We start from the raw sequence: 15,000 nt of genomic DNA, 5'->3' as shown, positions 1-15,000 counted from the left end.
TTTAGTTACCTAGCCCTTACCCCTCAAGGGGACCCTGAGGGGTGGACTGTTCTTATCCCCAACATAATCCAGGCTTACCATGGCCAGTAATGAAAACATATCCCCACTATTAGGGGCAATGAGGCTTGCCCCTTTATCAAATAGCCCCAACGATGCAAACCCACCCGATTCCCTGACCCCAGGCTCTCCTTTGACCACGGCTCCGAACACTGCAATAACTACCCCCTCATCAATGCCTACTAGTACAGTAGCCAACAATCTTAAGGAACATTTCCACTCTCCCAGCATGCTCAACTTCATCACCTCTACCCCCACAATCTCCAACATCAACCACCCCATCCTCCCTTATTAATACCTTACAGTCTTATTGCCCACCTCTCCATAACACTACCTCCCTCAACACTACACCATCTTCGTTACGCCCTGCCCTTCTACTACCCCTATCTCTACAACAATCTTGAATACTCTCTTTAGCGCAGCCAAATGGGACCGATTTTTCGTGATCCCTCCCACAGCTCCCTACTCTGACAACACCCTTCTCTTCCAACAATGTCTCCAAAATCAAGTAGGTAAAGTCTCTTTCCGTAGCCGACCCGACCGCTCCCGACTTGTCACAGTAACATCCGAAAACCAAGCTATAGCATTAGCAAAACTAACTGGCCTATATGGTAACCCCATCCTTGCAGAACCCCATCCAACCCTCAATACTTGCACCGGAACAGTTTCAATCTCCCCAGCAAATTGCCCAATCTATGACAAAGATTGGTCAGATTGTGGAGAAGACCTACTTGCCTGTCTCACAGACTATGATGCAACATCAGTACAGTGCTACTCCATTCCCCCCAGAGGTCATCGAAAGAAACCCACTAACATAGCCAAAATTACCTTCCGTAGACATGACCTTCCCTTTAACGTATACATAGGAGGAGAATCCCTCCCTGTTCGTCCATACCAACCTCCTCCATGTCAGTGCCAAAATTGTTGGCGTCTAGGACACCCAGCCAAACATTGCCGTTCCACAGCCAGATGCCCACTATGTGCCCAACCTGGCCATACCCAATCTAACTGCTCTGCACAATCACGCACATGTGCCAACTGTGGCGGCCCCCATAATGTATTTTATAGGGGCTGTCCCACCTACAAATTTGAGTCTGAGGTAGCAACTCTCAGATTCAAACTTGGACTCACACTACGTGAAGCCAGACAGGAAGCACGTCAATGTGGTTTCTCTCTTACTCCTTACTCCAGTAATACTGCTCATTCTACCAATTCTCCTAAACCCACCCCCCCTACATCTAACTCCCACTCTTCTACCTCCTACCTTCCCCAGTCAAACTCTTTTGCCATCCTAAACCCAGACACTCCAATCTCTACTACAACCCCAACACCTTCCCCTCTCCCTCCTCGCACTACCCGTAAACAGACAGAACAAACGTTCCACCCCCTCTTCCCTACACCACACAATCACCTCCACCTTCCTTTGCCCCTACGCTTGAGACACCAATCCTCTCTTCCTCCCCTCACAAGAAATCCTTTATCCCCCAAAACTCCCCAACCAACTCCTCAGAAGAAACTATTGAAAATATTCAAGATTACTTAATGAAAACTGACACTCAACCTCCAAATCTTACAACCCTGCTTCCTTCCACACTCCAAGTAACTGCTGATATCCATCCTCCCCCTAATGATATCCCCCCTACACCCTATCCTCCTAACCCCTCCCAACACAGCCCATCCCCCCCCGAATCGAAACCCAACCACCGCCCACATTAACCCTCCCACCATCCCTCTATCCCTTCCATTCCCTCCTGTGATACACACGTGAATCCCTTATGTCACAAGTATCACCTTCCACAGACCTCCATCTCCTAATACCTCCTCCTAGTAGAACACAACTCCCACACCTCTCCCAATCTCAGACCTCTCAATCCTTATCCACCCTCTACTGCTTCCCCCTCGAAATCTCCAACACTTTCTAAATCTATACACTAAAGTATAACTATCCTTCATTGGAATATTCGCGGTTTCCGCTCCCACAGACCGACCTTCGTCAATATCCTTTCCTCTTATAACCATCTATTGTATGCTTCGAGAGACCTTTCTTACATATCCTCCAAACCAATCCCCAATTATCATTTTGTCTCTTCCCCACATTCCCTTTATGTCTCGTCCATACTTACCTCTGCTTTCCCCCACCTATCCTCCCTTCACCGACCTCCCAACCTATCAGACATCCTTACAGAATCCCACACTTTCTGCTTCAACAACCTATTCTCTTTCCTCAAACGCATACATATCCTTCATCTAATCTAACTCCTTACCACACCCAACCCTAACCCTTTCACTCACCAATTCCTTTGCCCAGCTTAGACAACTAATCACTAACTCAACCACCTTCCCTAACATTAACTATAGTGCTACATGACCTTAGATGTCTAGCACATTTATCTTGCTTTTAACCATTAACCATTAACACATACACCAGAAAAAGCAAAACAAACAAACAAAGAAGATTCAAGGGAAAAACAAAACATTACAAACGACTCACTATCCTCATTCCAAAATGGTTCTCCAATAACATGGTCATTACCAACCCCAATGAAAGAAATGAATACTCAAAGTGAAAACCAAACAAAAATAGATTTCTCATGGATACAAACAATAAAGGAAGTGGTCAGCATAATATCAAATGTAATAACCAATGTGAACTCTGATAAATCATTGCTAGAAATCATTACAGATGTCATAAAAGAAATAATGCCAATATTTAAAAAGTTAATCAATATTTAAATGAATAAAATAATCTTGTGGAATACAAGATCTGTTCAGAACAAAAAGATAAAATTAAAATATTTAATGAACAAAGAACAATCAGAATTAATAGGTATTTGTGAAACATGGTTAAAGCGGAAAGATAAATTTACTGTCCAAAACCATCAAGTAATAAGAATAGTAGGAGGCCTAGCTTTTTGTATAAAAACAAAATACAATTTAAAACCTTAAATTTAAATGACAGATATAATAATAGACTAGAAACAATGGGAATAAAGGTAAATTATAAAAACAGATGGCTAAATATTCTATTGATGTACAACCTCTGCAACAACCTTAAAACAGAAGAGTTATTATTTTATATAAAACAATTGAAGATCCAAAAATAATCATAGGCGATTTTAACGCCCACCGCATTAGTTGGAATCCAAAACTAAAATAAAACTAACAAATAAGACAGGCAAAAGTATATATGAAATAACTAATCAAAATAATATATATAATTTTATTAACACCACCAGGCCTAACAACAAGAATTGATCAAAAGAGCACTAAAAAATCAATAGACCTGGTGGTAGCAACACCTTCGCTAAGCCATTTAGAAATAGAAACGGCCCAAATTTAGGAAGTGACCGTCTTCCAATAATCATAAAAGATAAGTACTTAGTAACAACCACTCATTCCAAAGAAAAAACAATGGAGTTATACAGAAGAAGGATGGAGCAGATTTCAGAGAGAACTGATAGATAAAAATATAGAAAACATAAATTCTTTAAATAAAACGATAGATCTTTTAAAAGATACATCATTAAAATGTTTTAAATTTGAGAACAAAAATATAAATAAACCAAATAAACCATGGTGGAATGAGATATGTAATGAAATGATAAAATTAAGAAATAGAGTATTTAATAAGTGGAGAAAAGAACCTACAATGAAAACCAAATCAAACATAGAATATTAGTAATAAAAGCAAGACAAATAATAAAAAAGAAGAGAGAATCTTGGGAAAACTATTGTACCTCTTTAGATTTTAAAACCCCTTCAAAGAAAATCTGGAACTTAAAAAAAAAAAAAAAATTACTGGGAAAACAATTATAACTAAATATCCACTGATAGAGAATGACCTCCAGGATCAGAGATGTTAAAAAAATTAACATGCAAAAATTAATATCAAAAAGCAGTAAATAAAATTCCTAAAAAATATTGACAGAAGAAGAGAGGAAAAGAATATTAAACCTTCCAAACAATACAAAATTAAATAAAGAAATAAGTATTAGTGAATTGATTTCAACTATAAGAAATACTAAAACAAATAAAGCCTATGGTCTGGACAAAATACCTTATGAATTTTATAAATATGCCCCAGAAAAAATAATTGAGAAAATATTAAAACAAATCAACCATTACTACATAAAGGAGAATATCCACAAGAATTCAAAAATGTCATAATAAACCCAATAAACAAACCTGGCAAAAACCCATCAGAGACAAAATCTTATAGATTTATCATTAGAATAACAACTCTGGGGAAAATTTTTGAAAATATAGTAACGCAGAGAATAAATTGGTGGCTGGAGATAAATAATAAAATAGATGGAGACCTTACAGGTTTCAGACCAAGTAAAAGTACTATAGATGCATTATATGTAATAGACGCACACATAAATAATGCAGTTAAAGGATAAAAATACACATTGGTAGCTTGTATAGATCTAGAAAAAGCATTTGACACAGTAAATCATGATGCTTTATTAATAAAAATGTCTAGATTAGGAATTTCTGGTAACTCATTAAACTGGATCTACAATTTTTTTAAGACAGAACTTTTCAAATAAAAATTGGTGAAGAAATTTCAAAAAAAGGAAAAATGTCAAGCGATGTACCACAGGCTCCCCAATAAGCCCAATATTATGTAATATAAGGATAACAGATCTAAAATTACCAGGAAATGTAAACAAAATAATATATGCTGATATAACCTTAATAACCATAAACAAAGACTTGACAGAAGCAACAAATAGCCTAGAAAGAGCTTTAAAATATCTTAAAAGAATAGGCAACCGAATGGGATCTGAAGATAAACTTACCAAAAGCAAAATAATTTTTTTTTCACATAAAAAGATAAGAAATATAAAAATAGATATTGAAAGAACATGGCATCTTACGATTAAGACTTGATTCACTAAGACTCAACTGGAGAGAACATGTATAAATAAAATCCTTAAAAAGAATAGATATCATGAGAAAACTATCCTCATACACATGGGAAGCAAATAAAGAAACACTACTAAAATTTCATAACATATATATCAAACCTAAAATAGAATATGGAATATCCATTAATGGAAATGCAAAGAACAGTGAACTAAAAAAAACAAACTAGAAACAGTACAAAATTTAGCACTAAAGATAGTAACGGGTTGTTTTAGATCCACCCCAATAGTATCCCTTTAGACATTAAATAACAATATACCAAGAGAAATAAGAAAAAAAAGAAAAGAAATAGAATGTATACAGCTGGCAAAAATACCAGAGAAACAAATTGTAATAAATAATATGAAAGAATATAATCCAAGAAAAGACAAAAGAATATTACAGAGCCGTAGAAACCTGTAAAGTATTCAGAATCAATATAACAACTAATAAAATACAGAATATAACCCCAGTACCACCATGGTATGACATCTCACAATATATAGAAACCCAGTTAATGAACAGCACATCAAAACACCTTCCAGAATAAATAATTAAAAAACTGTTTCAAATGTTAGAAACTATAACGTATAGAGGAGAACAACAACAACAAAAAATCACTGATGGTTCTAAAATAAAGGAACCAAATTCAACTTCAGCAGCAATATATATTCAAAATGCAAACTTCACAACAATCTGGAAGCTACCAAAAGTACAAATATCACTGAAGCAGAGTTATTTGCAATAAAACAAGGATTAGAATACATTCAAAACAATAAAGTAACAAATGTGGTAATCTTCACAGATTCCCATTCAGCATTACAGTCAATAGTAAACTGCAGACCTAAAAAGCACAAACAAATCACCTTTGAGATACAATGGATAATACACACATTATCAAAACAAAGAAAATATCAAACCACAACGGATACCATCACATAAAGGCATTAGAGCCAATGAAATATTAAACCAAGCAGCAAAAAAAGCACATGAACTAACAAATCCCACTGCTATAACAATAGACATTAACAATCTGATAAAAGAAATAAAAAACAAAAACAGAAAAACATGGGAAGAAAAACTAACAGAAATATTAAACACAAGAAGCTACTACATCAAAGACAACAAACGAAATCAATGGTCAAGATCAAAAAACAGTAAACTAGATCTTCTTCTTTCTTCTTTTATAGGGTTTCAGACTCTTACTGTCTATATCCCATGAATCCTTTTTCTTTCATCTTTCTTCTCTTATATCATGTCTATAATTCTTGTTTTTTGTAAGAATATTTTGGTATGTCTTAATATGTAATATTTTTGATCTTCTGGGAAATCTTCTTCTGTGATCAACAGTTTTACACTTGGGTTTTTAATTTTTATTTTCTTTAATGCTTCCAACAATGTCACTCTGTTTGAATTGAGAAAACTAGATGATTGTTTAACACATATAAAAACAAGACACACAAGGCTAAAACAACATCTATATAAACTAGAAAATGGAAACAGATCCAACATGCAGATGGTGCCAATAGAACAAAAAATTATATAACATCTAACACTCCAGTGCCCAAGATTTAACTCTCTCAGAGTAGAATTATTTGAATCATTTAAAGAAACAAAAATAAACAATCCAAATATGTGTGTGTGTGTGTGTGTGAGAGTGTGTTTGTGGGCGCGGGTGTGTGTGTGAGCGCGAGTATGTGCGTGTGTGTGTGCATGTGCGAGTATGTGTCTGCGTGCGCGCGAGTGTGTGTGTGTTTGTTTCTATGTGGTGTGTGTGTGTGTGTGTGTGTGTGTGTGTGTGTGTGTGTGTGTGTGTGTGTGTGTGTGTGTGTGTGTGTGTGTGTGTGTGTGTGTGTGTGTGTATGTTTGTGTGTGTGTAATTATACATACATATATATCTGTATATATCTGTGTGAGTGCGAGTGTGTGTCCGTGAGTGTGAGTGTGAGTGTGAGTGTGTCTGGTGTGTGTGTGTGCATGTGTGTGCATATTATATATATATATATATATATATATATATATATATATATATATTTATATTTATATATGTTAATATTTATACATATATATATATATATATATATATATATATATATATATATATATATATATATATATATATATATATATTAATATATATATATTTATATATATACATATATATATATATATATATATATATATATATATATATATATATATATATATATATATATATATACATACATATTTTTTTTTTTTTTACCGGTAGGTTCATGTTTGAGCCGCCATGGTCACAGCATGAAACTTAATTGTAGTTTCCATGTTGTGATGCTCTTGGAGTGAGTACGTGGTAAGGACCCCATTTCCTTTCCACGGAGAGTGCCGGTGTTACTTTTTAGGCTTGGGACCAGCACTGACTTGGGCTGGCTTGCCCACCCAGTGGCTAGTTAGGCAATCAAGGTGAAGTTCTTTGCCCAAGGGAACAACACGCTGGCCGGTGACTCGAACCCTCGAACTCAGTTTGCCATCGTGACATATATATACATGTAACATATATATATATGTAACTATATATATATATATATATATATATATATATATATATATATATATATATATATATATATATATATATATGCACTCACACACACACACACACACACACACACACACACACACACACACACACACACACACACACACACACACACACACACACACACACACACACACACACACACACACACACACACACACACACACACACACACACACACAAACACACACACAATTGCACAGGGCCAGTGAATGGTGAGAGTCTCTGCCTTAGCTGAATCATGATGTCACTCTCAAAGCACATTATTCAAAGCTGGCCAGGGTCTTTTACAACTGTGTAGTTACCAAGTGTTGACAAAAGCCACCATAAATGCACATTAAACATCATAAAGAATTCATCTGTAGGAAAATTAATAGAATGTAAGATGCAGACCTGTTTCAGAAAATTACAAACAGAAACTATATTTTCAAAGAGAAAGAAAGGTTTTAGAGGGAGAGGCATTTAGACATTTACAAAATTCTTTAAGTTGTGTTCATGTGAAGAAATCTTGAAAGACAGTTTTATACTGAGTTTCCATTTTTAGCTGACCTTTAGCTGGAGAAATCATCTGAATCAGTGGTTCTCAAGCTGAGGGTAATAAGGCTAAAAGTGATATTGCTTTGGTTTTGATAAATGATTATAATGAGTGAAATAATAAGGGAATGAGGGGATGGTCACATCATCCATATTGTAGGGGTTAATCCAGTTAGCGTGGGTGGCAAGACGACAATGCCATGCCCACTGTAAGTAAAGTTCATCTACTGTCTTGACACATTGATGGCTCTACTGGTGCTTAGTCACCAAGGAGTCCGCTATTAGTCTTACCTATCTCACCTGTTTACACTTTTCCTTGATTTTTTGAAAGCTTTATTTCTGTTATTTTATTGTCATTGATGTTTTTAATATTTTGATAACAATTTAATAATCATAATATAAAAAAAGTATATAACAAATGTCAATATTAATAGTATTAGAAAGAGAAACACATTTTCCCACAAATTTAATGAATGGGGAAATCAGGCGCGGTCACTAGGGCCAACTGATAGACTCCTTGGTGGCTGAGCAATGTGGAGCCATTTGTATATAACAAAACTCACAAAAATCTAAAGGGGACAGTACATAAACCTGCAGACATTGGGTTAACAGTGCAGCTGTATATAATGTATATTTTCTTTTAATTATCAAAGGAATAATGTTTTAATTAAGTTTAAGATAAAAAGAACCTTGTTTTTGTCAAAGGAGTAATGTCAAGACTTTATTTCTTGAGTACAGTGAACATTTTCAGTTAAAAATACATTAGAAATCAAACCTTACAATAATTTTCTTTCCTTGAACTTCACATAACTGAATTGGAATGGGTTTGGGGTAGTGATGATCTGTCACAGCACTGCTGGGGGTATTGATACCAAAACTTTTCAAAACTGCTGATCTAGATTGTAATATTTAGATGAACTTAAATGTGTTTGGGATTCCATGCAGACTTGATATCTATATTCCAAGCCAGCTGGTCAGTTTTACATAAAGTCTGCAGCCTCATAGGTTTTAAATAGCTTATGATTATATGAGTTTCCTATGATTTTATAAGTTGGAAGTGTTTCAAAATGATTAAATGAAGATTTGAATATTTAAGCTTCAATAATTAGTCTTGCATTCTGAAACCATTCATTCTTATTCATACCTTTGACAACAACTCATAATCATTTATAACATATATTCTCTTGCAGATCATTATGGCAAAACACCAGGAACACAACAAGATTTATGAATATGTAAAACTGCTCATATATACTGCATCACTGATCAAGATTATAAGGCCACACATATCAGACCCATTTGCTTATGCTGTCAAGAAAACCATAAGGGAGAAACTCAGGTTAAGTGTCCAGAGAATTTCTCTCAAGAAGCTGAATACTATTCTCACTTCACCACCAGGATTTGAACCTGACCTAAATGCTGATGTCTTCATTAGTGAAAGAAATGCCATTTATTATGGAGTACAAAATGGAGAATGGTATAATGTTTTTTTTTTTGGTAGTATGTGTATGAGAACACCAAACATGCAGGTAACAAAGAGAAGATGGATTAGAGTTAATATACATTCTGATATAAATGACAGTCATTGTTTGCTTTCCCCGATACTATTTCATAACTTACAGAATGGCAATCATATACAGATATGGAATTTGGAATTTGATGATAGTATAAGCAGCATGCTGATTTCTGATCATGTAAAGAGAGTTTTGACACTGTGGAAAGAAGCATATGCTGTAATAGAGAATGAAAAGGTAACTTTAATACAGAGTTCACCAGCAACTGCAACAGAAGTGCATGTGCAAATTGTTGAATCACCAGACTATAAATGTGGAAGTGAGCTAGAAGTACTATTATCTGATGCTTTCAGAGCCCCTAAATTAGCAGCTGCTGAAGACATATTAGGTCTTCCAATACCAAATCACTTGGGCTATGAATTTAGTACAGGCACTTCAATAATACCCCCAAAGTATATCTTCATCAGAATATCAGGTCTTCAAAAAGATCAGGGAAGTAAAACCAAGGAATCATTATTGATTTCTACAGAAACTACAAACCTTTATTTAGTTGGTACAACTCATTGTTATCTTCCACCACTTTGTAAATTTTTTGATGAAGGTGGCACAATTGATGTTCCTCCAGTTTTAAAAAGGACCTACAACAATGTAACAAATATTCTACAAAGTGAACTGAGAGAAAGGAAGCAAGATGTTCTGTCAGGAGAGAGGCATCTTAGTGAGAATGTGAAGAAAAAGAAGTCAAGAATACAGAAGGATTCTGTAGGAAATTTAGGGAGAGAAGACAGAGCAGGTGGTGCAAATATACTTATGTTAGGAGCCACAGGCAGTGGAAGTGAACAGATTATAGAGCTGTCAGCATCCTTATTGAACCTCAACGTTGTATGGGCAGACTGCTGGCACTTGAAAGGAGACACAAGTGGTGGCACTGAGGCAAGGTTGCGTCAAATCTTTTCAAAAGCATCAGGACAAGCTCCATGTGTTCTTGCCCTCACGAGTGTTCATGCTATTTCAAAGGTAATTTCTGCTTTTGTCAAGCAAGAAATAAGTTGATCTTTAATATTATACAATAATGGATTCAGTAATTTTTTCACATTTATGTATGTTTATATCTATAGTCATCCTTTATACCTCATTGTTTTGTTTTTTATTGAATGAAAATTAGTAAAAGAAACACATAGAACAGTAATTTTAACATAGGCTGTATGAAATAATTTTCAGGATCGTGATGGAGATGAAGATGCTCGTGTGGTGGCAGCCCTGAAGGAAGAGGTTGCCAAATTACCAGATTTGCAGCCACCTGTATTCCTGATAGGCACAGCACCACACCAGACACAGGTTTCTGGTTAGCATGAATTTTTTTTCTCTCCATTATTCTCTCTTACTATTTTGGAGTTGTACAGTCACATAGTACCTATCTTCAGAAAATAGCATAGTATCTCTAATACCTGTTGTCTGCAAATATGTGATGTTTAAAAGATTATAAGCTGTGCTGAGAAATGAAAAAGTTACATCTTTAGTTTTAACTTATGTTATGAAAAAACTATATAATATTGTATTATAGGTAAAGGCACTGGTTATTTTGTATCTTTTCATTACCTTTTCCAGAGGACCTTTGGAGTATATGGAGCCATCAAGAATGCATAGATGTACCTGAATTATGGGAGCGTAGACAGATGATAGAGTGGCTCCTTACCAAACGGCTACAGCAGCACCAGTTTTTGACTTTGGCGCAGCGCACTGCTGGTTTTGTATTTGGAGACTTGCAGGCTCTTTTTTGTGCTGCTCACAGGTCGGAAGTTATATATTGCCCTTCCCTCTTAAGCTCTTTTCTTTGTTATAGGTTAGCTAGTCATATTTGTTAGCTTTAACAAGATTATATGCATGATTTTTACAAAGTCAACTCATAAAATCTCCAATATAGGCTTTTGGAGATTTCTACAATTCAGAATTTGAGAGCTTTATAGTAGTATATATTTGTGGCTTGGAGGAGATTCATTCATTGATTGTGAAACCATTGGCACTGAGTAATTATATATATATATATATATATATATATATATATATATATATATATATATATATATATATATATATATTTTTTTTTTTTTTTTTTTTTTTTTTTTTTTTCTGTTACACCCATAGATGGCTATGCTAGTTTTTACTCACTAGGGAGTCAGTTAGTAGGCCTACTGTACCCCACCTGAAGTCTCCATGTCTTTATTTTCAGAAAACAATATATCATTACTATTATTTTTATTATTATTGACATTGGGATTGATATAATGTTACTGTCAGTACTAAAAACAATAAGAAATAAAGAACAAAAATCTTTCCAAAACTCAAAGAAAAAAGTAAATTGGGGAAAACTAATAATTTCTTGGGACTAAGCATTATGGAGACATCAATGTATAAGCAAAATTTATAGATTAAAATCAAAATGGACATGAAATGTATGTTCATGCTATTGTTGATGCATCATTGCTTTACTTGCATAGTATGATTTAATTTTTTGATGTATGCTTTACTGTATTATCTTTGTCTTCCTTAGATTGAATAAGATCACTGTTCTTTTATGTTTTTTATTAGAATAAAAGATAGAATCATTGCAGAAAATAATTTGAAATAACATGCTTAACAATGACTGAAATAAGGTGAAAGCTTTGATAAACTGGCATCACTTATAACAGTGTGTTCTTACAGATATATTTCTGGTATTCCTCCCTCCAATCAACATCCAGTTTTTCAAGTGTCACCAATGCAGTTTTGTTTTACAATATTTTGAGAGCTTGTTTTACGCGTATATCAAATATGTATCACACAATGGTACTTCAAAGCTGAAAAAATTATCCCCTTAGGTATGAGTGAGATAGTCAGAATTACAGAAATATGCAGATAAAACATGTAACAATAAAATGTTTATGGCTGTGTGGGATGTATTTCATTCACACTTGAAAAAAATGTTGGAAATCAGCCTGCCACTCCTTAACAGATTGTGCATGATGATAAGATAGAGGCAATTAGGATTTTGGGGTTAATTCCTTGACTGTGGATTAACCCCGGATCATAATGTCACTAGGATTTTGGAGTTAATTCCTTGACTGTGGATTAACCCCGGATCATAATGTCGCAAGAGGATCATATTGTCACAGGAGAAATTAATAGTCAAGCAAAAGAAGTAATTTCATTAGTGTTGCCTCATATTTTCTTTATGCTTTTTTATATTTATGTCATAGCTACATATTTGTAAAGATGTAAATACAAAGAAGTACATTGTTACTATATATTTACAAAAAAAGACAAAAAGACTATTGCAAAGAAGTTTAGATAATTGGGCATTTTCAGAAATCACAAGGAAACTAGTATGATTACAGTATGGCAGTGTTGTAAATGATAATGCTTTTGGGGAAAAAATCAGTAGGTGAGCTCAGTGTGGTATCAGTCTCTGGTATAGATCCCTCCAGGAGTGTGAGAAAAAGATAGAGGAAGAGCCAAAGAACAAGAAAAGACGTTCAGGGCTGGAGGAATGAGTACTATATATAACTATTTCTAGTTAGGATTATTAATGGGATAATGAAAAGATGTAGAAATAACATAGTGCATGAGTAAGAGCATGAGCATATGTACTTTTCAGGATATACTTGGTATACTTGCCTTACTGAAGTGTTTGTTGCTTTACATTAGCAGCTGTTGAGTGCCACTTCTCTCAGTTCTTTGCCATTCTTTCTAATTTGATGTTGGTGTTTAATGTCAGTTTGCCTTCCTTTTGCTTGTGTACCACACAGTTCTCAAGTACACTCTCATTTTTCTGCTCAAATTATGTCATAAAGGTTGAACTTGTCTCTTACTGATTATCTTCTATATTTGTCCATTGGTCTTTTCAAAGTATTTTCAATAGTCATTTATGCTGTCCATGGTACCCTTATTATCTTTCTTATGAGTCAAATTTCATATACTTTTTACATTCCATGTCACACACCCATTTACCAAAGTGGACTTTTATGAGACATTCCAGTACTCTCATTCAGATTCCTAAATCCATGGTGATGTAGGCAAGGATTTTATTGATCTTACTAAGAACAGCTTTTACCACTCTTAAGAATGTTCCCCAAACTTCCAACTGTTTTTCTATTGTATTTCATGTGCATATGTACATTATACAGAGAGAGTACCTGATATAATGTATATACAAATACATATGTGTGTATTTGTGTGTGTATTTTAACCCTTTCCAGATATCTTACTATTATCCTCATTATGTATATGTACGTGTGTCAGAAACCTGGATAGCATTCCTTTTAGGTAATACTTTATTTTTTGTCATTAGGTACTATTTGGATCGCATAGAAACCTCTGAGGACAATGGAACTACACAAGAAATAAAACAGAATGACGCTGAAAGATGCTCCACTCTGATGTATGGTGATGTTGTGAAGGCTCTAGGTATGTATATATGCATGTATTATTGCACATATAATCAGTACTTAGATTAGCCTCTTATAAAACTCTTATTATATCAGTGGCCAATTATTTGTAAGTAAAAATTGTAAAGAATATCAAATTCTTTGTTTTACACATATTCCAGAGCTTCATTGATGGTTACATATGTGGGTAAGATCCAGAAAGATGTACAAGTTGAAAAGGTATAATAGAATAGAGTTAGAGTAGAATAGAATAGAGTTTCTTGTGTAAATAATTTTTGTTATATATCCTTTGCTGGTTTGTTGAGCCTCTAAACACGGCAATGCTTCAGTACTCCTTACCCCTCAGCTACAAATACCCTGAAATTTCAGCCTTTATCATCTGTAGATTTGTGATTCACTGGTGGAAGAGCTTAGCTTTACTCACCAGTTAGTACATGTATCATGCTTATATGTTAACTAATTATGGAAGCATGGGGCATCAAACTTTAAAAAGTTACCCATCTGTACAAGAGGATATGAAGAAAACTAACAGAGAAATTATAAATAAAACATTGAACACAGCAAGAAATACAATTGACATAATGCAAATAGTTATTAATCATGTAGGCCTATTCATATGTATATATAGAATGTAAAAAGATAAAAATAATGTTACCAGCAGCTCAGTCTCACCAGGAGGTAATATAAGAGTGGAAAGGAGGGTGCCCTCAGGGAAGGAGTCAGGCGATAAGATGGTGTCTGTAGTAGTCTATGATGGCTTGGAGGGGGTTTAGAGTGAGGAAAGGCCACCCAGATACATAGGCGAAAAATCATTGTACTAGTAAGATATAGGGATGAACGGGATAGCTGTCTATGTCTTTGAGGCTGCTCTCTCAAAGTGACACAGACAGATATCTCAATTAGACTTTTAAGAATTTATAAAGCAAGAAATGGAAGACCATATTAGAGATAAAAGTATTTTTAAAATGTTTTCTTTTTATCC

General features: G+C 34.6%; 1 protein-coding gene across 2 annotated transcripts in view; it reads left to right on the top strand.

Annotated features, from left to right (window-relative positions):
• The window catches only part of LOC119578938 (peroxisome assembly factor 2-like), a 73,966-nt gene that overhangs the window by 52,227 nt on the left and 6,739 nt on the right, over positions 1-15,000 (top strand). The window contains exons 1-5 of one of the 2 annotated variants that reach the window (XM_037926618.1): positions 7,277-7,300; positions 9,271-10,611; positions 10,816-10,939; positions 11,203-11,386; positions 13,922-14,037. In XM_037926618.1, coding sequence (XP_037782546.1) covers positions 9,277-10,611; positions 10,816-10,939; positions 11,203-11,386; positions 13,922-14,037 — 1,759 coding nt within the window. In that variant the 5' untranslated portion in view covers positions 7,277-7,300; positions 9,271-9,276. Of the gene's footprint in view, positions 1-7,276; positions 7,301-9,270; positions 10,612-10,815; positions 10,940-11,202; positions 11,387-13,921; positions 14,038-15,000 lie in introns of those variants that run through there. The other variant, XM_037926617.1, reaches the window with a different exon arrangement.

The sequence above is a fragment of the Penaeus monodon genome, chromosome 11 (assembly GCF_015228065.2).
Source record: "Penaeus monodon isolate SGIC_2016 chromosome 11, NSTDA_Pmon_1, whole genome shotgun sequence".
Lineage (NCBI taxonomy): Eukaryota > Metazoa > Arthropoda > Malacostraca > Decapoda > Penaeidae > Penaeus > Penaeus monodon.
This window is presented reverse-complemented; position numbering and strand designations above follow the sequence as displayed.